A 26,591-nucleotide genomic window follows, 5' to 3' on the forward strand; every position below is an offset into this window, starting at 1 on the left:
ATTGGATCCGGAAAATAATTGGTAACTAATTAAACAACAGCAGAGTTGAACTAATGGAATCTGCAACAAAACACTGCAAGGCAGAGTGCTTCTCTTTAGGGTTCCATCCACTCTATTACACCACTAGCTCAGTTTTCTGCGTTCCTTCATCCCCCAGCAATCAGTCAGCATTTCATCTTCACCTCCCCCAGAGTTTTTTTTTAAAAAATATGTTTTTGTACTTGTAATACAAATATGTTTTTGTACCCCCAAGCCTGTTGATACCTCCCTCTTGTGGTAGGTGGTTTGGCTACATAAGCAATAGCATTCACAACCTTACTATTGTAAATAGGAAAATTCCATCTCCATGATGATGGCAGTTGCATTTTGAACTGGGGGAAGTTACCAAATAATTTTCAAAGGCAGCTGCTCCACACCGAGCACATGGCAGTAATCCAATCTGGATGTTAACTGAAGTATGGATAACTGCAGCTGATCTTCCTCAGTGTTCTTCAAGAAAGGGCACAGCTGCTGTTCCCACCTAAACTGATCTGAAAGCTCTTCTGACCACAACATGGACATTCAGAAGTAATGTTGGACCCAGGAGCACCCCCCCTCCATATTGTGGGATTTGCTCATTAAGAAGGAATGCAACCCTATCTAGAACAGGGTGCATGTCTAATCTCAGATCATCTGGTCCCACAACTATAAGTACTTTTGTCTTGTCTGTATTAAGCTACAGTGTTTTCACCTCCATCCAGGCCTTCACTGACCCCAGACATTATCTGGCAACATAGGAGATGAAAGCCCAACTAGGACGTAAAGAAATATGTTTCTCTAAGCTTCTGTCTGAGGACAGGCAGCTGCATACATTAACAATGCTAATTTTTGGATAGTGGATATGTGGCAACTCTTATCTACCACCACCCCAACAACAAAAAAATTGAATCTTTGGATTGAGTTTGCAGGATGTGGGAACAGAGAAATGACTTTAAAAGGCTAAGCAATCCCCTTTGGGATGGATATGGCACAGAGAGCAGTGTAAACGAAATGGACCAAGTAAATACTGAATGCATGGTAATGGACATTTGAGAGAGGAATTAATTCTTAAAGATGGGAAGCCTTTCAGTATTGTATATATGCTTTCTGCTTACAAAGAAGAACAGTGCTCATTAAAACTAATGTAGCACTATTTACAGCAAAACCTGTATGAAGGAAACTATGAAGTTCTACCAGAGTGAAAGCCTTTCCAGGTGGTTTTAAAAGTTCACGCCTTCTCAAATGCAAACATGAGAGATGTACGAATATAAGAAGTGCTCTTCTAGATCAGACCAAGAGTCCATCAAGCCCAGCTACTTGTTTCTGGAGATCATACATACGGGGCACATAAGACAGGAGCCCTCCCCTGCTGCTAGATTGCATAAATGACTTGGGGAAAAACAACACTGAAGATGCACCTCCCTCCAGTCTAATTCAGAGTCTAATTTAGGTACTTTAAAGTAAAACAGTTAAACAATGGGAGATGGAAATCACAGCTCTCTTGTGCAATGTGGACTATGAAATAGAGCAAGCAAAAGGTCCCAAGCCCAGTTTCTGGCATCCCCAATTAAAAGGATCAGGCGGGAGCAGCTGATGGAAACGACTTTTGCCTGAGGCCCTGGATGTGCACTGCATACACAGCATACATTTAAAAGACATGATGTCTCTGAAAGAATCCTGGGGACGGTAGTTTGTTAAGGGTGTTGGGAATTGTATCTCTGTGAGGGGCAAACTATAGTTTCCAGGATTCTTTGTGGGAAATCGTGTATGGTGTGTATGTAGCCCTAGATACAGGGAGTCCCCAATAAGAACTCACGGGTCCTTTTATCTCTCTAAGGACTTCTCCTGATAACTTTGCTCTACAGTTGAATTGAGCTGCCCCCCAATTGGCAGATCCATCCCAAAGACACATGGAAGTCCCAAGCGGATCCACCACACTATTGGTTGGGTGCCCCCGGAATCCTCTGCAAGTTTGCAAGGGATCCTGAGGATCACCTTTCAGACTCATGGGAGCCACCCCAAGTGACCACTTGGCATGCTTGTTCACAGACAGGATGACCTTGCCTATTGGGAAACCCCTCTCAAACAATACAGGGAGTTTCATTCTCAATTAGGAGTGATGCTAAGGAGGGAAAATTCCGGACAGCATAGGACCAGAGATGATAAAAGCTTTTAGAGCATCTGTAGTTCTTTTTAGCAGGTAATTTTCTGTTCCACATAGGAGGAAAATTCCTGCATCTGATGTGTCCCAATGCTTCACTTCCTCTAGTCCAGCCTTTCCTAACTAGTGGGCCACCAGATGTTGTTGGACCACAATTCCCATCTTTCCTGACCATTGGCAATGCTGGCTGAGACTGATGGGAGTTGTGGTCCAACAACATCTGGTGGCCCACTAGTTGGGAAAGGCTGCTCTAGTCCTTTTAACTTCAATACACCATGTCATGGGAGATTTCATGGAGCAACTGGGAGTTTACTGTGTATAGCCATCCATTGGGTTCTTTGTCCAGTAAGAACAATCTCATTTCTTCCTTAATCAGAGGAGGAGGAGAAAAAGGAGGAGGAGGAGAAGTAATCATAGAGATGTGAAATCTGAAATATGTTTTTTAAGGTAACTGGCATTGCTCTCTAAATTACTCTAAAGCTCAGTATGAATACGGGACATATTTTGTTCACCATCCCTTTCTGCAGAAGACAGTGCCCTTCTTTATTCTGCTCACCTTGGCGATTAAATGGAATTATGTTAAGAGCCCTGAGAATCAAAAAGAAGGAAGCACTATCAAGGTGACTTTTTTTTCTGGCCAAAACAGGACACAAAAAGCTGATTTGACTGGAAAAAAATATTAGAATTGGATCTGAAATAGAAATTGTACTTACTGTGATAATGTACAGAAAGTGATTTGATCACATTATATTATTATTATCATCATTTTTATTGTTATCCCAATGAATTGATTTGGACAAGCATTATTTTCATTCACAGAAGTTGTACATCTGCATATGAATAAGTACTCTTTTTAAGTACAGGGTAACAGGAACTCTCAAGAGTAACAGGAAATGGCGGACATAAATGCATGATGAAATCATTTGGTTACAAAAGGAATCTTCAGCTCTTTAATGGCCTAATGCATGCCAAAATAGTGTGGGGTAATTTGCTCAACACCTACTTAAGCAGAAGCAAGCAGGAAGGGGTGAGTCTTCGCTTCTCTGAAAGTGTGACAAAGCAATCTATTGGATGCACGAAAAGCATCAGGGACCCTTTGGTAGGTACGGTAAGGCAGTGAGTGACTGGGTGCAGATTAAAGAGAAGTGTCAAGCAGCCCTTTTGAAAAATATCATATTCAAATTCAGCAAGCATCATGTTTCTACTCATCATTTATTTATTTAAAACATTTATATCCTGCCTCTCCTGCCATTTGAAGTAGCCTACAAAAAACAAAGAACAAATACACCATTGAAACAAAATGATTCTAAAACATGCACCAATGAATTGCACAGCTAACTGGAAAGGCTAGTATATTTCAAATGCAAAGGAGGCCTGTGTATTTCTATGTGGAAGAGGATCTTAGGATATGGCTTTGTTTTCCTTATGCAAATAGCTTCCAGGCAAATAAGGCACATTTCTTATTCATGCAGAAGCCCGCTTTTATTTATTTATTCATTTATTAGATTTATATCGCACCCTTCCTCCTAGTAGGAGCCCAGGGCAGCAAATAAAAGCACTAAAAACACTATAAAACATCATAAAACCAGACTTTAAAATATATTAAAACATCCTTAAAACCATATTACAACAAAACATCTTTAAAAACATATTTTTTTTAAAAAGTTTTAAAAACATCTTTTTTAAAAAACAAAGCTTTAAAAATGCATTAAAAAGCAATTCCAACACAGACACAGACTGGGATAAGGTCTCTACTTAAAAAGCTTGTTGAAAGAGGAAGGTATTCAGTAGGTGCTGGAAAGATAACAGAGACATCACCTGTCTAATATTTAAGGGGAGGGAATTCCAAAGGGTATGTGCCACAACGCTGAAGGTCTGTTTCCTATGTTGTGTGGAATGGACCTCCTGATAAGATGTATCTGCAGGAGGCCCTCACCTGCAGAGAGCAGTGATAGACTGAGTATATAAGGGATAAGACAGTGTGGAAGGAAAAACACTTGAAAAGACTGCCAAAAGAACAGATTTTTATTGATAAGCAACAGCAAAGTACTGATGGCCATCAGGAGAGAGTGTCCAAGCATGAACAGGTCTCTCTTGAGCCATGGACACACAGGCTTAGTTGAACATAAGTCACACAGAACATTCCAGATCTTATTCCATATAAGGTTAATGTAGCACATGTAGGGGTAGTCTTTTACACGTGTAAGATGTCCTGTAAAATGTACCTTCCCATTGTCACATCTCTCATCCTGTTGTTTTTGCTGACACCAGAGTTTAAACTGCACAATGTAGAAATATTTCTGCTTGACCACAATATCTCTATTTCCCACAGACACCGTGTAGTTCCACTTTCTCTTACTGCAAGCTCTGAATAAGATTTCTCTTGCAAGAGCCAAAACCACAGGCAGAATTAAAGTTAATCAGTGCCATTAACTCTTTTTCAATAAATCCAACTCCCACAACGGTCTTTCAGGTCATTGGTGATCACTCAGGGCCGAGTAAGATTGTCTTCCAAGATAAGGTCTTTAACTGTGGGTCCGCAAGTGACTGTGGAGGCCAATTCTAGATCCACACAGCCTCCCACAGTGAGGACATACTCGTGCCCTGTACTCGTGCTTCTTCAAAGTCCACAGCACCTTTGATAATAGCCGACCTCCATTTGGGACATCTTGGGCTAAGACTTCCCAGTTCTCGATGCTCATGTTACATCTTTTTAGATTCGCTTTAAGAACATCTTTAATCCTCTTTTGCTGTTCACCGATGTTTCGTTTTCCATCCTTAAGTTGGGAGTAAAGTAGCTGCTTTGGAAGACAGTGATTAGGCATTCAAACAACATGGCTGGTCCAGCGAAGTTGATGTTGAAGGATCATTGTTTCAACACTGGTAGTCTTTGCTTCTAACATTAGTCCTTCTGTCTTCCCAAGTAATTTGCAGAATTTTCCAGAGGCAGCATTGATGGAATATTTCAAGAAGAGAGTGGCATTTATAAATGGTCCATGTTTCACAGGCATATAGCATGGTCAGTAGTACAATGGCTTTGTAAATAAGCATTTTGGTCTCCCTGCGAATATCCCAATCCTCGAACACTCTATGCTTCATTCGGGAGAATGTGGCACTCGCAGAGCTCAGACAATGTTGAATTTCAACATCAATGCCAGTTTTACAGAGAGATGGCTGCCGAACTAGGGGAAGTGATCAACGTTCTCCAATGTCACACCATTAAGCTGGATCGATGGTGCTACAGAGGGACTAGTTCGCACCTGTTGATGAAGCACTTTGGTTTTTTAAATATTAAGTGGGAGCCCAAGCTTTCCATATCCTTCTGTGAAGACATTTAGGATAGTTTGAAGATCTTTCTCTGAATATGCAGAGACTACATTATCATCGGCATATTAAAGTTCTACGACAGAGGTTGACATTACCTTACTTTTTGCTTTCAGCCTACTGAGACTAAAAAGCTTTCCATCTGTTCGATATGATTTCCAAACCAGTAGGAAGTTTCCCCTCAATAAGGTGTAGAATCATAGCAATGAACAGAGCTTGGAAAAGTTACTTTTTTGAACTACTACTCCCATCAGCCCAATCCAGTGGCCATGCTGGCTGGGGCTGATGGGAGTTGTAGTTTAAAAAAGTAACTTTTCCAAGCGCTGGCAATGAATATAGCAAATAAGGTAGGAGCAATGACGCATCTCTGTTTTACGCCTGATCCGACTTTGAATGGATCGCTCTGAAAGCTATTGTTGTCCAAAATTGTTTCTGTCATGTTGTCATGAAGGATTTGCAAAATATTCACAAATTTATCAGGGCATCCAGTTTTCAGAAGGATGGTCCAGAGAGCGGTTCGATTCACAGTGTCAAAGGCCTTAGTCAGATCAATAAATGCCATATATAAAGGCCAATTCTGCTCCCGGCATTTTTCTTGAAGCTGTCGTGCAGTGAAGATCATGTCCACCCTGGTCCTAAGCTGTATAGGGCTTTGTACCCCAAAGTGAGAACCTTGAATTTAGCCTGGTAGCTAATAGGTAGCCAGTGCAATTCATTCAGCAGTGGGGTGACACTTTGGTGATACCCTGCCCCAATGAGCAGTCTAGCCACCACATTTTGCACCAGCTGCAGCTTCCAGGCCAACCTCAAGGGCAGCCCCACATAGAGCACATTACAGTAATCCAGCCTGGAGGACACTAGTGCATGAACTACAGTGGTCAGGCTATCCCAGTCCTGGTAATAAGAAAACTAATTGGTAGGCCAGGGGTTCAAAGAACATGAGACCACAAGAGAGATGTGCATAAAATAGGCCCTGAGAGCTTCCAGTTATTTGGTGTGTAAAGGGCCGGGAAAAGGTAGTTTATGCTATGACTGTGCCAAAACAGGAGTCCCCTTTTCATGAAATAGTTTGCGCCCGGTGAACCCCTTCTCCCCTTTAAGTAATGTTTCATGAAAGTACAGGAACAAGAGCAAAAATGTTCACTTAATGTTTGTGCAGCATAGTCCTCTTGGCACATTTTTCGTGCAGCACAGTTTTCTTTGCAAGAGATGAAAAGATGGGGGAAAGGACTCTCCTCTGCATATTGCTGCTGATTACCTCCTTTTAAAGTAGACATTGTATCCACTTAGAAAGAGACAGTCCACTGTGTTATGTTATGGATGAACTCTGCCTTGAAAGTGACTGTGACATTCACAGTAAAGTACCAGGCCTGATCCCATTCCCCCCCCGCCAATCTGGCATTTGTTTTGCCAAGAAAAAGGGATGAGTTGTGAATTTCAGGCAAAAGGTGGATTTATTTTTGAGTAGAGTGCTGCTTTTCAAAGAAAATGTCCAACTCTAAAAAAAAGTTTCTTTTTGCTGTGAAGCCAATGTGATATTTTTTTTTAAGTCCTAGTTGTTGCTGACAGTCTAAATCAGCCTTCACCAAGCTGGTGGCCCCCAAATGGTTTGGACTACAATCCTCATCGGCCCCTACCAACATTTTAAGAGTTGTAGTCCAAAACATCTGGAGGGCGCCAGTCCAGTGAAGGCTGGTCTAAAATCCTGGTGGAATGTACCCCCTAGCGCAGCTGTTGGGTAAATTCAGCTCATTTGCATACAACTTGGATTGATGCCCGAAAGGCATGGGATATCATCCCACTTATCCCAAGTCATTGTACCTACCCAATGAAATATTCTATAGTTGCAGTCAAGGGCCTTTTAACCCTTTACATAGCATGTGCCACACCCAATGCTACAAGCACAAGTTGCAAAGAGCTAATGAGTTAAACAGCGCTCACTCATGAGTAAGTTGGTTTATGAATGAAGGCCAGGATAATTATACTCCTTTGCATATTTTTCAGAAGGGCACATAGTATTTGGCTAATGGCACAATAAGATAAACTGGAAATCCCATCTCTAATGGCTGCATTTAGCTGTAGCTAGATAGCAATTTCTGCAATGAATAATCCCTGTCATAAAACATAGTATATCAGTTATGGTAGTTTTTCCTGTATTTTTTTTCTGACCATGTGTTGCAAATGTTGTTTGCTCTTCAAAAACCTGCAGTTTCACATACTTGAGTTTTGATCAAGACAGGCATAAGTACCTAACATGTCATCTTAATACAAAACAATTGATGCCATTTCCTAGATAGCCATTACGAAGGCTAAATGTCTTTGAATACAAAATACACCCTCTTTCACTATATTCCTCCTTTCCCCAAAATATATTTGAATAATTAAATTATTTGCAGTGCAATCTCTTTGCTTACACTAGCGATTCTAGAGAATGGGGTCCCAAAAACCAAGGAAAATAATGCAAAGTTGTTTCACCAGGATGTGTGAATAATTTGCACCAAGGATGCTATATTTATTTCGTTTTAGGAGGAAGATTTTAAGTGAGAATGGCAAAGGGTCTTGGCTGCTTTCCCCTGTTTTGTCCAGACTCCAGAGTAGGTGGGAAAGCAACAGTTGGGTGGGAAGGACCCAGATGGTTTGCCCTGCCCTGCCCTGCCCTGCCCTGCCCACATGGCTTCAGGTTTCCTGATATTTTTGTGGACCTACTGAAGACCTTCCTCTTTCAACAAGCCTTTTAAGTAGAGACCTTATCCCAGTCTGCAACTGTGTTGGAATTGCTTCTTAATATATTTTTAAACCTTCTTTTAAAAATGTTTTTAAAACTTTTTAAAAATATATTTTTAAAGATGTTTTGTTTTAATATGTTTTTAATGGTTGTTGTGTTTTAATATATTTTAAAGTCTGTTTTTATGATGTTTTAAAGTGTTTTTAGTGCTTTTATTTGTCGCCCTGGGCTCCTACTGGGAGAAAGAGTGGGATATAAATCAAATAAATAAATAATATGAAACAGGAGCCCAATGACTCATTTTCATCTGCTGGGAAGTACCCATGCAAGAAAAAAGACACCTTGTTGTAAACCACCCTGAATGATACATATGCATTAGAAGTGTGAGATATAAATTCTTATAGATACATACATACATAGCAACTGGCTTTGGGAGATTTGCTATGGATAACTACAGGAAGTCCTCCATTCAAAACTTATCTCATCCATAAATTGAACCAAGTTTGCTAGTTATCCTCTCTTCCCACTGGAAATCTGGTAGAGCACTGTGAGACTAACAAAGAATTTTCAACCTCTCACCAGCTACAATTCTCAGGATTCATTGAGGGAAGCAACTAAAATTAAAGTGATATAAAATCTGTATAATAGTGTAGCTACATTGTATGCATTTAATTATGGGTGCAGCTTGGGCAGGAGACTTCAGTATGGAGGTGGAGATTTGCCTCTTGGGGATTTTTCAAGTTTAGCAAATAAGGTCAGAGACTTCTACCAAAATCAGTGGTGGAGTGAAAAGCTTCACGTTTTTTGGGACTTCATCATTTCTGCGCTTGGGAAATCATGAGGTATGTTGGCCACTACACTGCAATGTGTATCAAAAAGCCTTTTAGTGTTTCAAAATCTTAGAAGATACTGCCACCTAAAGGTGTTTGATCATTTGCACAGCTGTCAGTTTTTACAACACATTTTACAAAGAATGCTCACTGGCCACTTCCGTAATGCAGCCATATGACTGGCACACTGGCACCAGCACGTAAGCGGGTTTGGAGCATCCCAGAGTCAGTGGAAGGGTGCACCAATCTGTGCAATGGAGGCTGTGCTCTGAGAATTGTTGGGTTTCAGACATGGAAAAGATACAGGAAATGTTTTCTTACTGATGGAGAAAAAAGCTCAATGCCTGAGTACCTCACTCCATTTTTTCTCCCAAAACCAGTGGAGTTGGTCAGTTGGGAAGTGAATGAAGGACATGCTCATAATGTAAGAGGGATCCACTTTATGGATGTCATGCCCCATCTCATCCAGGCAGTGGGCTTTCCCTCCAGTGTCGGGACCCTGCCACGTCCCACAGCCCACAAGAAATGGGACCCCCTCAGATGACACGGAGCTCCCTACACACTTCCATACACACTGGGACCAGGAGACAGCTCTCCCTAGTGGTGTCTTGAGGGTAGCTGTTTTGAAGGACTACACCAAATGCAAAAACGTTATTTATTTATTCCTAAATTTTATTTATTATTTATTAAATTTATATCCTGCCCTTCCTCTCAAAAGGAGCCCAGACTTGAATATATACTTCTTGCCCTATGCCTGGGATGCTCATTTATCCTTGCCTCCCATCATTCCCTGGACCCTAAGAACATAGGTGGCAGAGGGGATGTACAGAAGCCATCATTAGAAAAATAGAATTCTTACATGAGGCCTCCCTTCACCACGTTCTGCTATGGAGAACAATACCCTGAGTTGTAATTCCACGTTCATGGCCTCCACTGAGATACCAGGGAAGGTAGGGCTGCAAGGCCTACACTTAAGAGCCCTCACCTGCTACCCAGCTCCTTGTTCCTTGCTGTGTCTGTCTTGTGGGAAGCTTCTAGTGTTTCAGCAATTGTGTCTAAGGAGGGAAAGATTTGTCAGATTTCAGTTCTCTCAGATTCTCATTTTTCTAATCTTAAATTCAGTTCTCCACATTTAGCAATCTAAACTTGTCTTGTTTTTTAAATCCTCATGAAAATTTGCCAGCTTTAGAATTTCTCCTAATAAACACACTTTTGCAGACAGTTTTGACTAATGTACACATTTTTGCAAGCACGTTCTCATCATATAATGCCTTTTTGTATGTTATTTTCATTCATTTATTCATTTCCCCTAACATATACATTTTTGTAAACATTGTTTGGTTGGCGAACTACATGGCAAAGTTCAGATAAATGCGAATTCTGAAGGCTGGCTGTGTTTCAGTTCTCATATTGTTTTGGAAAGTGCAAACTTCATAGATCCAGCTTGAAATGCAAACCGAATAGAGTTTCTTGCTCATCCCTAATTGTGTCTCAGCTCTAGTGCTGGACAGCTCCCCCATCTCACTTTTTAAACTTATTTTTTATTAAATTTTAAAATTTTACATAACTTTGATGCAAGATCAGTATTCAAATACAATCTGCATCTAAGAAATAAATCTTACTGTCTCATATTTTTCAAATTAAATCCCCATTAAATTATACCCCTCCCCCACAGGCAATGGTATATTTGTACATAAACTTAAATAATTTATTAGAATGATCAATGTGTTGACAAAAGCAAAAAAAAAAGTACTAGGCATTCAAGATTTTATCTAATTGAAATAATTTGCGGCTTAGGTGTTCCAGATGGCCGCATATTGTGTTGGTGGAGTGCACCCATGCGTTGTTTGACTTACATACATTATGAAAGGGTACCAAGAGTCCACAAAAACTTCTTTCTTCGACTCACCCCTTGCTGGGGTTGGATCTTGGATCTTAATTTCTCCATGATCACTATATGTCATACTTTCTGTGACCAATGTTGTATCGAAGCACCCTTTAAGAAATACGCCTGGCGCCTACGCTTCTATCTTTTCGGCGCCAGGTTACGACCTGGCTATGCTCCCAGGCATTTTAATGTGTTTAACTTTTATATTCTGTTGTTCCTTGTTTGTGTTTATTATTGTTTGTTGATTTTATTATGATATTTTGTATTTTAATCTTTTTGTACACCGCCCAGAGAGCTATTCGCTATGGGCGGTTTAAAAATGAAACAAATAAAAAAAATAAAAATAAAATAAATTTAAATCTTTCCAGTACTTGGCAATTGTCACGTGCTGCCATGAGTAAATGGCTTATCAAGTTTTACACTGTACATCCCAGAGCTTGGAAAAGTTACTTTTTTGAACTACAACTCCCATCAGCCCCAGCCAGCTGGCTGGGGCTGATGGGAGTTGTAGTTCAAAAAAGTAACTATTCCAAGCTCTGGTACATTCTTATTAGAATCTCACTTCTAAGCCTGCGACTCCAGGCCAGTTCAGTCCCTACACACCCAGGGCTCCGTAGAAAGTGCTGCAGAGCACACCCAGCAACACAAGCTTCTTCAGAGTAACAAAGGACTGAAGGTACCCCCTCAAGTCTCTAGTATTGAATCAAAAGGAACCTGACTGTAACCGTGCCATTCTCTTCTCCCTGCCCCTCTTCTGCAAGCAGATGAGTTATAGTTTGTAAGTCATATGATCAGGCACCTGAATAGAAGCTTCCAGCACCCACAATTTTCACTGAGAAGAGCAAAGGAATATGAAAATCCAGTTTTTTTTAAAAAAAACATTTAATTGTTATAATTTGTGAAATATTGTTTTTATTACATACATAAAGCAGGTACATTTGTTTGCTTGGCCGTGTGTGTGTGTGTGTGTGTGTATTTATATGTATCATGTTGATGTAATCCCATTTCTTATTTTAAAATATTGTGTGAATGCATGCAGCCAGACTCCTATGGGTAGAAAAATGCAATTGCGGTATGTTTTACAGGAATTATAATTTCCCCACACAATTTAACTATTATGTTGTGTAAAGATTACTTTCATGCATGGACATTTACAATGTCTTTATAATGAGAGGAGCAGCTGTGATATATTCAATAAAAACAAATTTGGATTCAGAGGGAGGCATTTCTCTCCTAAGCAGATTGGCTTGCTACTGATACCCCTTTCAAGCAAATCTGAAAGGCTCTGAGACAGAACTCAGTCTTGAACCCATGGCAGATCTTGAACAGGTGACATGAAACATGTCAAATAGGGATACAACCTATGCATCATCACCAAGCTCTGGCCAAAGAACAAATGAGAAACCAGTCAGAAGACAGAGCAAGTCAGGTGATACCCTTTACCCCTACAAAAACATCCAGGTATGGTTTGCTAACTAGTCAACACTAGCTTTGGCTGGCTACAGATCACCTTTGCCTTGTCTTCAACTACAAAGGAGCAGAATCTGACATTTTCTTGCATGTAATATTAGTAGCCCCATGCCTCAGGCTAGATTATTCTGGACAGCAGGCTCTCTCCAAATCCAGAATGTATTGTTGAATAAGTGGAGGATTAACCAGGTAGCATTTAGAGATAAAGTGGCTTGTGGTTTTGGATGGGGACAGTCCCTAATAGCTACCAAAATAGTATGCTAACTAATGAATTCATAGAGCTAAGCAGAAAAAGTACAGAACTTTTTCCCCCTGACTTTCTAGTTGCAATATTTATTCCTCCTGAGGAGCTTTAAGGGGATAAATAAATGGGAAAACATCACAGTTAAACACGTCAAATAAAGGTGGCTATAATGATGGAATTATTATTACAGTATTTCAGTTCCTGGAAAATTATTTTGTGACAAGAAAAACAGCGAATTGTAGATCACTCGGGGTCATTACTAAAGTCTGTGATCTTCACTTGAGGACTATCAGTGGTGTCTGTGACATTACTGTAAGATGGAGGAACAGATATAGAAGATGGACTCTGGGAATTATTTGAATAGTTGTCTTCACTTTCATTCAATGTGAATGCAGATGCACATTCCTCCTCACATATGCTTTCCAAGGGGCTATTCCCACAGGCTTCCTGACAAGCTTCTTTCATTGCACGGTGAAGGAGATGCATCCTGAAAGCCCTCTGGATAACGATGGCAGATTCCACCTGTTTGCGCTTGAGAGTTGTTACAATGGGTTCATAGGTAATCTTCTTTGGATACCTTTCCTCTATCTGGCTCTCAAATGAATCCATTTCCCCATACTCTCCCAGTACCCTCTTGGTAAAAGCAAATAAAATGTCCAAACAGTGGATTTTATTTCCATTGACCATAGGAAGGTCCATTGCCATCAGTTCTTGTTTGTTTGGTTTGGGTATCCGTAAAGGTTCTGTCAGAGCATCAGCAAAGTCTGAAAGTGCTGAATAAGAAATAAACTGGGTTGCTTGAGGATCAAATTTTGCCCAAATCTCATAAAAAATTTCAAACTCATCATCACCTAGAGGCTCAGTGCTTTCTTCAGTGGCAACATTCAAGTTCTCTATGATGACAGCGATGTACATATTAACAACAATGAGGAATGATATAACGATGTAGCTTACAAAATAGGCAATTGCTACCCCCCAGTTTACGCAGCGACCATTTATGCCTTTTCTGTGTAAATTGGGAGCACAAATGCTGCTACTATCACTGTTTAGCATCGGATTGAGAAGTTCATCCCAGCCAGCAGATGTTGTTATTTGGAAAAGGCAAAGCATACTACTGCCAAAGGTTTGGAAGTTGAAGATGTTGTCAATCCCTCCTTTCCAACTAGCACAGGCAAAGTTAGCCATACCAAAAATAGCATAAATGAACATGATCAGAAAAAGAAGAAGCCCAATGTTGGTAAGAGCCGGAAGGGACATCAGTAATGCAAAAAGGAGGGTCCGGAGCCCTCTGGCTCCTCTGATTAGTCTCAGGAGCCGGCTAACCCTGGCAACTCGAATGACTCTCAGGATTGTAGGGGGGAAGTTCAACACTTTCTGAAGTTGTAGAACTGCAGAACCTGTAAAAAGCAATTCATTAAAAAAATCCATTAACAATGCAATTTAATTTCCTGTTTAATCTAAAATAAACTTAAATATGCAGGTCAATCATTGGGCTCTGGTAAAGTAATTAATATCTGAATGCCTGCTTAGGATTCCTGCTAGAAAACTATACTACTACTTCTACTATGATTATATGGCTGCAGTGATAGTCATGTAGGGAAGGGGGAGGAGATGGGCCAAATCCTTCCTCCCATCATCCCTTTTTTTGGCTGGTTGCTTTTTTATTCTTCCAGTCCCACAAACCCAGAGGTGAGGAGAGGGAGGGGAGGTTGTGTCATGACCTTGATCTCAAATGGCAAGCAGGACTCTGACATAGAGGAGGGAGGATCCAGCCAGATTTGGAGGGCCAGCAGCTACAGATGTGCTGGACCCATACCCTGACATCAAGCCCAAGAACCAGTAATCAGGAACCGCTGAACCAGAATCGTCAGAAAGAGCAGCCACAGAGTCAGATTCCCCTGAGGGTCTGCTCCCCCTTCACATTAGAGGCTCCACACTCCCCTGTGCCCACTCACCCATCCAGATACTGGACCAGACAGAAATGGACAGAGAGGGAAAGGGGTGCTCAGTTACAAGCCCAAGGGCTATCCCTTTAAGATTATCCATTCCTCATCAGGGGGAAGGACCTGGGGAAAGCAGTCCATCAAGGGATATCAGAGCTCAGCTGGATCTCTTCTGGAACAAGTTGTCTGTTTCCGGTTCTCTACCCAGGGTTCTTCAAGTCCTATTTTTGACCACCCTTCTTTTCTGGCTTCTATTCTCTGCCAGATCCATCACCCCCACACTGCATGCTGGACCTATCACTTCTCAATATATCTCTATGTGGTTGGTCTTGCCAGAACTGGAAAGGGTGGCAGCCTGATACACCAGCTTACTGAGTTTCATACATTCTCCTCTGTTCTGTGCACTATGGGAAGTGCCTGGATAGATGCCCTGCAGGCAGGGGCATTTTGCCACCAGAGGCTTCATCCCCGCAACCTGGTGGAGGTTAGATTCTTCCACTACAGATGGGGGAGACATGCAATTCAGTTCTCATTTAATGGCAAATCTACCTAATTTGTGCTTCCTGAAACAATTCACCGATTTACCAAACAGAAGCTCAGCCACCCTTCAAAATATGCACTTCTCCAAATATTATGGTACAGTTCTCCAGCCAAGTAATGTGTACAAAAATGCATATTACTGGGGTAAAATGTGCATAAAAATGCATGCATTTGTGAAAATAACATAGAAAATGAATTATAACAGGGAAATTTGCTTTGCAAATATGTGTATATTTGGCAAAATAGCACACAAAAATTAGTCTTATTAGGAGAAATTTACATGAATGTACTGATGAATTTTCTTCAGGATTTTTTTTTAAATTGCAAATTGCAAGAGAAATGTGGAAAACTGAACTTAGATGGGGAAAATAAGGAACTGGGAGAAATCAAAATGACAGATTCATCCATCCCTAGACTGCACACACTAAGAGAACCTTTCTATCCAGGAAAATGACCACCCAGGGGATATTCCTTCCTTGTGGCAATTTGCTTCCCATTCCAGCTCTTCCTTTTACTAGCTCCTTTTTCCACAGCAAAACTGAGGCTTTGGAGAATGGCATTGCTTGCTTCCTGAAGGCCTCATATTCCCTTCCTGGAGTGTCTAATCTGGCTGAAGGATGGGGCAGGAAGATCTGGCTTGGTACCCCAAAAATATATCTAGGAGTGGGGCTCCAATGAATTCCTGTTGCTTTGGAAGAAACTTAACCAGAAGTAGGGGAGTTCCTTCCACTTGAGAGGCCCATAGCAACATTACTTAAATGGCTATATCTACTGGGGCAAGTGGTAGAAACAACCCACACAAGGATACCCTCATTCACTGAAGGAGAATGGAGTCTTTGGCTTGCAGCATGTTATGAAATTATCATTCCACACACACACACAAAATCAGTCTGGCATTTTAACCCTTATGCAGACTTCTGGGGCACATTTTGGTCCCAGGTGCACTTTTCATTGTGTGATTTACACAGAAGTAGATCTGCAAGGATGTCCTTGTAGAACATTGTCACAAATTTTTATCTGTACAACATCCCCAAATTTCAGCCAGTTACCACTTGCCTTTTTCCTTCTGGAAACAAAAAACACTGGGGTCCAAAAATACCCCGGGGAAAGGCCCTGGGAGCAAATTTCTGCCTTCCATTGTGTAATTTACATGTGAGTAGACTTCTAGAACATTGTCACAAACTATCACACATACAACATCCCCAGATTTCAGCCAGTTACCACTTATCATTTTCCTTCTGGAAACAACAACAACAAACCCATTGGGGTCCAAAAATAACCCAGAAATTACGTTGTTTGCTCAATATGCATGGAGAAAGGGCCAATGTATACTGCTCAGAAAAATTCTACCTCCTCTGAGTTAGTGTCTTTTGGCTCAAGGTGCTTTGGTAGTGTCAAGCACATGTGTAGCGTCCAAAAAAAAAGGGGGTCTCTGGGGGACAAAGTGATCCTATCCTTCCATTGGAAATCCCATTGGGGTGCAAATATATCCCAGAGTCAGCCAATGTGGGAGGTTTTTTGTGTGGTTTTTTTTGCTGCCTCTGCATGAGGGTTAAAATTCAGTTTTAAGTTAAATATTTCCTCACTGTAACTCCATCCTGGTGCTAGCAATGCCACTAATGGGTGTCTCTCTTTTGTACGGTGCAAGCCCTGGCTCGCCTCCCTGTAACCATAAAGTTGTGAATATTAAATTACATTATTCTTTGACAAAAGAGGATTGGTAAGAGAGGATGTTAAAAAATCCTGTCTGTCAAATAATCACCTAGAGAGGACAGGGTTGTATAGCCTTAGTTAAACATGACATACAGTTATCACAGTGTTGCCCTGATTAGGAGGAATATGGTAGTTGGGAAAGGTGAACAAATTAATACAGTCTTTGCTTACTGCTTTCACAGAAATGCACAGAGGGAAGTGCTACAGTGCGACTCTCCTCTTCTTCTAGCCATGAGCCTTCCCAGACTCTACATCATCATGTGTGAGGCAGAAACTCTGCCCAATATTTTCAGATCTCCCACCCCTGAACCATGAAAACTAGAAGCATGCTCTTTTGTAAAATGAATGTTCATATTTACAGGATTTTACAACAGGTTTGATCCCAAAATCTGTCCCACATGAAGCACAGCCTAGTGTGGTCAACTCTGATACCACAAATTACAGATTCTGAGTATAGGAGGGTTACATATGGTTACACAGGTTATCTATTCACTTCCCTACCCCACCCTTGGTGATCAGTGGTATCAAAATTAATCATCTGGTGTGGGCTGTGTGGGACCTGGTACAACCTAGATAACTGTGATGCCTCCCACGGAGGACTCAACAGAAGATGAAGGGGAATGGGAGAGATCAAACCCAGACGAAGGGATGAGCAGAGAGGCAGCTGAATTCATCAACAGACAAGGAGCAGGACCTTGATGGAGCCTTCCTGTCAGATTCAGGGAGCAACTCAGGAAGCTACTCTGACCCCAGCAGAGAGGAGATGCCAATGGGTGTTGGAACAATTTAAGAACCACAAGCAATCGAAAGAGGGAAGGCTAACTGCAAACACTTGGCCTCAGATGCTGAGCTTAAAAGGCCATGAGTGGCTTGGGCTCTTGCTGGAAACAATGTTGGACCTCCATGTCACATCATAACCAGCCCTGCTCATGCTCCCATGCCTTCAAACCTGCCCTGCCTGATTGGACCTATGGACCCTGACTCTGGACTGCCCTAAGGATGCGTCTGTTCTGCATTCTCTCGGCTCTTCCCACCTGGTATCCATGCTTGCTGTATTTGCTCCTCAACTCAAGACTGACAGATTTACGGCCTGGCTGCTGGCAGTTATCTGCTAATTACTTTACTGCAGCTATAAACTATTTCAACTTGGCTGGCAGAGACTGACAATAACCTCACTTACAGCTCAGAATGCTGGATTTTAACTCATTTTACATAGCTCAGAGTCCAATCTTCCAAGCAAGGGGAATCCATGAATAAAAGCCTGTCTCCATGGCAGATTGCCTTTACTGGATCTGGGCAACTACCTCTTTATCTTGGGCCACTGCATAACATTCTTTCAACCACACAGTTTCCTGGATCTCCAGAATGTAATGCAAGAGGAAGCTTCTTAGTTATGCAGACTTGACCCACCCTCACCTGGTGCTGACAAGAAATAACACTGTTCTATGTGAGCTTTTTTTTTACTTACTAAGTATTGAAAGAATCACAACCACAAAATCAAATATATTCCAGTAGTCTTTGAAGAAGTATAGCCTCAAAGCCAACATTTTGATGATGCACTCTCCCGTAAAGATGGTGACAAAGACATTATTTATAATGTCGAGAAGGTTCTTGGCCCCCTGTTCTTGGCCTTCATGTTCCACCGCCATGATCACCACATTCAACAAAATGAGACTTATAATGAAAATATCGAATGCTTGCTTGTTTACAATATCAAAAAGAAATCCTTGGTACTTGTTCTGCAGTGAAAGAAAGAAAGCATTGGCATTACTGAGGGACTCCGAAGCAATGTAGAAATGACTTCCTAAGTATTTTCCCCTTTCTTCTTTTTACTTATTAACTTATCCTAAAGGAACAGTTCCTAAAGAAAAACAAAACCTTGTTAATAAAGTTGTAGGAACACAGCTCCTGTATGCTAAACACTGAAAACAAACAGAAATTTCTTGAATTGGGGAATGGTATGTGAAGTTATGCTATTTAGCAGTTTTAAGGAAAATTACATGAGTTTTGTGGGTTAAACAAGGAACGTACCAAATAAATGGGTTTGAAGGAGAATGGTGGCTCTTTAGACATTTTTGGAATAATAAGCGAAACATGGATTGTAGTAATTCCTTCCCTTTGTTGTAAGAAGGGGATGTGGGAGGAGATTAAAAAAATTAATTATTTTTGTTTTGTTTTGTTTGTCTCCCTTGCCTTTTTTATGATGGCAAATAGTTGGTTAGGCATTACTGATGGCTAGACTTTCATGCTACCCAAATGAGATACATTTTATGGTTTCCTGAACTGTAATGAAAAAAATTAAGATTTAAGATAGAGGTCCAATTATCTTGACATTTAAATTATTGACAATATTTATACAAGTTTTGACATTTTGTGGTTTTAAATATTTGTAAGAGCCTAATGTTTTATATGGTAAGTGAGGCAATATTTATATCCTAATTAGATTTAGGAGCAATCCTAACTCTCCCCACCCTTGCTCGCTGGTGGGGCTTTACAGAGTGGCAGGGCTAACCATTTGAGGACTTTCCACTGGTAGCTGGTGGTGGAAATCCCACCAGCAGTACTTCCAGCCAATTGCATTGTAAGGCTGCTGGTGGCTTGCAGAAGCCTGCAGGGTTGCATGGAGGGACACCATAAACCTGTCCAGCCCCTCCCTCACCCCAAGACAAAGGGCTTTGGATTATATATATCCCAGAAGGAGCTCAGGATAGCAAACAAAAACACTAAAAATATTCTCAAACATTTCAAAACAAAAGACTTTAAAACATTTTAAAACAAGCACTTGTAAAAACATATTAAAACAAAATTTCTTTTAAAAAAAGCTTTAGAAACATCTAAAAATGTGACAGACGCAGACTGGGATAAGGTCTCTGCTTAAAAGGCTTGTTGAAAGAGAAACGTCTTTAGTAGGCACTGAAAAGATAACAGAGATAGTACCTGTGATCAATAAACGCCAATTCCTTGGCACTCTTCACCATCCCAGGGGCCAATTCCCCACCCAGGGTAATTGATCCTGGCAAAATATCCTTCCCTGATAGGGTTGTGCATCCTCACAACAGCCCTGCAGTGTAGGTGGACTGCCACCACCCCTTATATTGGTTAACCACTCTGAGCCAAGGGGAAGCCCAGAGCCCAGAAAACTTGCCAGAGATCCCAAAAGTCAAGAGCCAAACAGGCACTCCTTGCTCTGGAGCCTTAGGCAAACACCATAAAATACACAGTAGTCATGGTCAGTGGCCAAGGTACCAGGTTCAGAACTAACCTTCTCCTGAAATGGACACACACTGGTAAATACAAGTAACTTTATTAAAGAATAAAAGAGGTGCACAGTTATAGCAGCAAATGGTTCCTTAATAGCCACACACAAAAGGGGCAAGGTAAAACACAGAGAGTTCAGTCACAACAGAAAAACAAGAAAGCTATCCAACTTAGCCTAATATTTACATAGAGGTATTCAGTTTTATAGCCACCTCTCCTCAGAGAGATAATGGTCAGGATAGTAGATGGCAAACAGAACCTCACCGGGCAACATCAATAAGCATGATGGGACCCAGAAGAGGAACAAAAGCTGAGGTTTGAGCCCCATACTTACGGCAAAATCCCCAGCAACAGAGCAGAACTAATTATCCAATCAGGGGACTTCTTCATGAGGTAACAGCCCATCAATCAGGGAGTCAAATGGTGTATCCTCTCTGAAACTTCCAAGACTATGTGGCCTTGATGGTGCCAAGCCTTTGCTAATAAGCAGGTGTGACGCTAAGCTTCCTTGATTATCCTCAGCTGGGCCATAAAACTGTTGAATCATGGTTCTAACACAGAGGTCAACTTTTAGCAAAGATGCCATCCCACAATTTCTTGCCACAAAACCATTTTAAATCCAGGTTTTCATGACAGTGCCTGTCTAATATTTAAGGGGAGGAAATTCCAAGGGTGTATTACCAATCACCAGAAGAATCTAGATGTAAATGAGGAGGTGTAGAAATGGCATATAAATGGCCTCCGTCCCCCAATTATTGTCCCAACCCCCTGATATATGGGGGTGCTGATTGCTTCTGCACACTGTTACTGCTTAGAATTAGAGTCTGGAAAGTTCAAAAGGCAGGCTTCCTGACACTGTTGCAGCATTTGGAAAGTTTCCCTATGTTTCTCTGTTCAAAATAACACAGGGTCTGAAGAGTTTTGTTCAAGTAACCAAAACAATGCAGCTTGTCCCCACACTTCTGCTCTGTCAGGTGAGATTGTTTATGGCCTTCTCAGACTTTGAAGTGATGATAAGCTAATTGGCTTACAAATGTTCTCACTTGGCTAATGTAAACAGTAGCCTGTTAATCAAAACAAGCAGTCAGCCTTGAGGACAGGATCAGGAGACATCTCCTGAGGGGGAACCAGCTACCTGGATGATGGGAAGATAATGATCCAATGCAGCCTTTCCCAACCGGTGTGCCTCCAGATGTTGTTGGACCACAACTCCCATCAGCCTCAGCCATTGGCAATGATGGCTGAGGCTGATGGGAGTTGTGGTCCAACAACATCTGGAGGCACACTGGTTGGGAAAGGCTGATCTAATGGTGTAAGATGACAAAGCCCCAAGATAACATCAGGAATGACAAAGACCAAAACCACCAACAAGAAGTAACATCAAGAAGACTGAAGAGCCGTGACCTCTCCCAGGCAGTGCTGTTCAAATGGCTTCCAGTGCATGTAAGACAGGGGGAGGAAGGCAGAGACTGATAGCTATGTAGTTAGTTTTAGTGTTTTATAGTCTAAATGTAAATCTCTTTGCTCTAATAAACCTTTAACTCCTTCACAACCAGCAGTGTTCATCATCTTTTGAAATCTCGAACTACATTGTCTTATGCTTGGCAAGGGGCTAGGAATTTGGCGTTACAAAGGGGTAGATGTCATTACACTAAAGGTCTGCTTCCTATGTGGTACAGAATGGACCTTCTGATAAGATCATATCTGCAGGAAGCTCTCACCTGCACAGCACAGTGATTGACTGGGTATATAAGGAGTAAGACAATCTTTCAGGTATCCTGGTCCCAAGCTGCATAGTTTTGTACATCAAAACCAGAACCTTGAACTTGGTAGCTAATGGGCAGCCAGTGCAATTATTTCAACAGCAGGGTAACATGTTGGTGATGCCCTATCCCAGTGAGTAGTCACATAGCCTCATTTTGCACCAGCGTTTTGATGATAGTCTATTTTATTTGGTTGCATAATAAATTAATTTTGGGGGGGGAAACCCTATAAACAATCACTTATTTTAATGTTTCTTACAAGAGCAAGTCAAATTAAATGAGCCTTTGTTTTAAAATGCCCTTTCTTTACTACTAACAGTACATCCTGGCATGTGCACATTTTTTTTCTAATTTTGCTTCACTTATTTAAGGTTACGCAGAGTAAACCTATTGAAATAAGTAAATAATTCCAACTATGCAAGATTTTCCATTAATGAATTTGTTTTGCTACAGTTTTTGAAAGGTCTTTCCCATTTAGTAGGTAACTCCTAAAATAATCAAGGAAATGCACTTCTTGTTAGTGATTTTCTTACCTGTGGCCGTGGAATGAGCTTAAGTGGTTTCTTGCTACCAAGTTTTTTTAGTGCATTATAATATTTCTTCTGCTCATCTGACAAAAAAATGAGTTCTCCACCTAGGTATAAGGAAATAGCACTTAAATTAAATACAAAATGTTTCTTTCTGCCTGAAGGTATTGACCTTTTATTCAAGACACAAGATCCAATTTGTGCCAATCCAACTAAGTATTTTTCTAGCAGTAAGGGGGGATTTAACAGGTAAAAGAAACTAAGTCACTAGAAAATACAATAATGCTGGGAAAAACAGAAGGGGGCAGAAAAAGGGGTAGACCAAACAAGAGATGGATTGATTCCATAAAGGAAGCCACAGACCTGAACTTACAAGGTCTGAATAGGGTGGTTCATGACAGATGCTATTGGAGGTCGCTGATTCATAGGGTCGCCATAACTCATGATCAACTTGAAGGCACATAACAACAACAACAACAAACAGGTAAAACCCTTTACTACATTAGCTTCCGTTGTTACAGTTGTGGACTCTGAATGATGAAGACTCTGGCTGGACATCCTTCTAAATCAGTGGTGGTTCATGGGGGGTGGCAGAGTGCACCACTCCCACCAGGGGGACGTCACTGCCTCGCCACTACCAACATCAAGCCACCACTGTCTAAAACATAAGCTTTAGCTCAAATAAAAGAAACTACCAGAATAGATTATCACAAAGTACCAAAATTGTAGAGTATTACAATTGTGGCAGAGCAAGGAGTGAACCAGAGCTCTCAGTGTTCTAGATGGATATTCCTTATCCCCTTTTTCAGGACCTATGAATGCCTTCTCTGAAGCTGTTTTGTTGCTTTCTGCGAATCAGTTGCAAGGAACTCCATCTTTTCAGGGGCTGCTGCTGCTATTCTAAACTATCCCACTGACTAAACTTGAGAGCCAATGAGGTGTAGTTGTTAGGGTGTTGGACTAGGAACTGGGAGAACAGAGTTCAAGCCACCATTCAGTCACGAAGCTGACTAGGTGACTTTGGGCCAGTCACCATCTCTCAGCCTAACCTATCTCACAGGATTAAATGGGGGGGGGAGAGAGAACAATGAACATGATCTTGGGAAGAAAGGTGGGATATAAATGTAATAATAAATACTTTCCTTTTGACTCAACCAGACTAGTGTATGACTTCTGTTCTGGTTTCCATATCATGTAATGGGTTCAAATTACAAGAAATTACAATGAGTTCAAATTACAAGAAAACAGATTTAGAGAAAACATTAAGAAGAACTTGCTGATGTATGAGCTGTTTAAGAGTGGAACAGACAACTTCAAGGAGATTTTAAGCTGAGAATGGATGCCCCCCAGTCATGGATGCTGTAGTAGCGATATTCCTTCATGAGCAGAGGGTTGGACTGACTAGATGACTTTGATTCTATGATAGACCATCACAAGACTCAGAGTTAAACCAATATTTTCTGCTGCTACCATCCAACAAAATATTGGCAACAGCAGTAAAAACATTTCTGAGAGCAATCCAGACCCCATACTAGAAGAGAATGTCAACTCCTGAAAGTATCTCAGGGAACCCTTCACAGAAGGCTCTGCATAACCCAAAAAGCAACGCAGTAATGTCAGAGCAGAAATACCCAGTGATTTGAAAGGGAGCTGACAACATTACATGAAAAATTGGGGCACAAGTTGCCCTTTGAACCACAAGTGGTTGTTCTTTTCAGCTGTCAGTGGAGGAACCATTCTTGATGCTAATATTTATTTATTCATTAAATTTATATCCCACCTTTCTTTTCATGATTGAAACCTAAGACGGCTTACATATGGTTCCCAGGCGGTCTCCCATCCAGGCACTGACCAGAGCTGACCTTGCTTAGCTTCAGCAGGGTGCTGGCCTCATGTGCCTTCAGACCATAGCAATCAAGATTAGGGATGTAAAAAAAGCATAATTTTCCATTCCAATGTATGCAGCACCATTTCCGTTCTGCCGCAGTTCATGTTCTACAAAAATAGCGTTATTCATCTCACTGTTCACGGTGGCCAAATTTAATAATGTAATTAATTACATTATTGTTACACAATTCCACACCATTCATTTCAATGGGGAGGGGGGAACGCCATCAATAATGTGCTGAAACAAATAACGACAATGAATTGTGCACTGAGAAAAATGACAACAGCGAATGCTGATCACATTCGAATGCCTGATTTCCATTCCTGTTTGCAGATAGACACATGAAATGATGCAATTTTTGGCACCGTTTCCCATTTCAGCTGAATTCTCTACCATCCCTAGTCAAGATGCCAAGCAAACAATCTTACACATCACTGGACTCCCACAGGCTGCACTGGGTCAAGTGAGCAGTCACTAGAAAAGGCAGTCTCTGGTGACGGGGGGAGGATTTCTAGAAGAGGACATCCCTTGTGAGAGTATACTTGCAAACATAGAAGCAGAACCATATTAGATCACACGGTCCTGCGAGTGCTTTTCTGACAGATACTGCATAGCAGGAAATAAATAAAATCAGGGCAGAACACATAAGGTGCTTCAGATTGTTTTCTCTCTGATTTAGTTTTTGGATTAAGAATGCCTTGGAGTGGACATTCCCAGCTGCAGTCTGTTACAGCACTGAACACAGAGTTTTCACAATTTCAATCCAGATATTTCTTTATTTTGTTTAAATTACTGCTATTTTGCTAAAAACATCAAAGTGGTTTACAAACTAAAAAAACCACAACCATATAATCAAAACATTGTATATTTGTTTTTAATTGTTGTAAACAGCCCAGAGAGCTTCGGCTATGGGGTGGTAGATAAATGTAATAAATAATAATAATGATAAATTAAAAATACAGTAAAAACAATTATAAAAAGACATCATCTTAATTGCGTGAGTAAGCCTGGCAAAGCAGAAAATTTTCAGCAGATGTTTAAAAGTTAAAACAGAAGGTGCCTGCTGAATTTCTGTTGGCAGAGCATTCCAGAGAATTGGGCCAATGACATTGAAGGCTCAATTTCATGTCAATGTTAAATATCATACAATCTTTGCCAGAGTGAAAGATTTTGTAACTCATAAGAGTACTTATCTTTTTCCTTTGTTGGTTGAAATTGTCAATAACAACTCCAATGAATAGGTTCAGCATGAAGAACGATCCAAATATGATGAAAACCACAAAATAGATATATGCCAACACATTATTTTCGAAACGTGGCTGATCATAAGCCTGAAATCAAGTAGAAAGGAAAGAAATGCCTTGTTTAAAAGGAACAGATGACTTAATTATGTCAATTCTTAATTTGGCATGAATGATGATTTCATTCCCAAAATGTTTGATTTATTTAAAAGCATAAATGAATGCCATGCAAATAGATATAGACTGTTGAGGCACAAATAGGCAATGAATAAAAGGGCACATGCAGGACTACTCACTGAGCTAGTGGCCTAGTAATTGGGGGTACTGACATAAGATCATCATGGCTAGGTTGTTCCCTGATCAATGCGCACACGGATGCAGCTGGCTATGTCTAAAAGAGTAGATGACCAATTACAAAGGGTCACCTCCAGAAACTTATGGAGGTTCCTAGGTGCTTGGGGATTTATGAAGTAATTTGAAAGATGGTCCTGTTGTGCTCCGGCTAATTTCTGGAATGGGTGGCTGAACAGGGCTATTGACAAGAGTTGCTCCCAAATATCCTCTCCTGCAGTCATGAGACAGCTTGAAATGAAAAATAGGGAATTCGACCAATCACACCACAGAGCCCATTTGCAGGCATAAGAAGTGATGGTGGTGGCAGCAAATAAATATTTTCCCTCTGCTACTAGGGTATCAACAAAATGTCATTTCAGCTGTTCTAGATGGTACAAGACTACAATCACCAGTGGATGAAATGCTTACAGTTCATGGTTGTGATTTTGCATAATCCTTTACCGATAAAATTGCTCAGGTCCAATCCAACTTGGATGCAATAGATAATACCCTGGCAAGTAAAGAAGCTAGGATACCCCCTTAACTATGCTAGAGCTGAGAGAAAATATCTTCTTGAAATTCTCCTCCCTATTTGCAGTGAGAAAAAATTATCCAACAGTGTCTTGTGGGAGGGGCTCATTATTAGCAGGGTAGGAACAGCAGCAACTGTACTAGGGAAGCGGCCACCATTTTGCATCCTCCACAATGTCCAGAGCAAAAAAGAA

At 40.9% G+C, this 26,591-nt stretch overlaps 1 protein-coding gene across 1 annotated transcript in view; it reads right to left on the reverse strand.

The window, feature by feature from the left end:
• Window positions 1-11,809: 11,809 nt before the first annotated feature.
• Window positions 11,810-26,591, reverse strand: part of LOC133365414 (sodium channel protein type 5 subunit alpha-like) — a 60,733-nt gene continuing 45,951 nt past the window's right edge. The window contains exons 18-21 of the mRNA XM_061587250.1: window positions 25,486-25,623; window positions 22,411-22,515; window positions 18,325-18,595; window positions 11,810-14,057 (exon numbers count right to left, since the gene is read on the reverse strand). Coding sequence (XP_061443234.1) covers window positions 12,904-14,057; window positions 18,325-18,595; window positions 22,411-22,515; window positions 25,486-25,623 — 1,668 coding nt within the window. The 3' untranslated portion in view covers window positions 11,810-12,903. The remainder of the gene's footprint in view (window positions 14,058-18,324; window positions 18,596-22,410; window positions 22,516-25,485; window positions 25,624-26,591) is intronic.

The sequence above is a fragment of the Rhineura floridana genome, chromosome 10 (assembly GCF_030035675.1).
Source record: "Rhineura floridana isolate rRhiFlo1 chromosome 10, rRhiFlo1.hap2, whole genome shotgun sequence".
Lineage (NCBI taxonomy): Eukaryota > Metazoa > Chordata > Lepidosauria > Squamata > Rhineuridae > Rhineura > Rhineura floridana.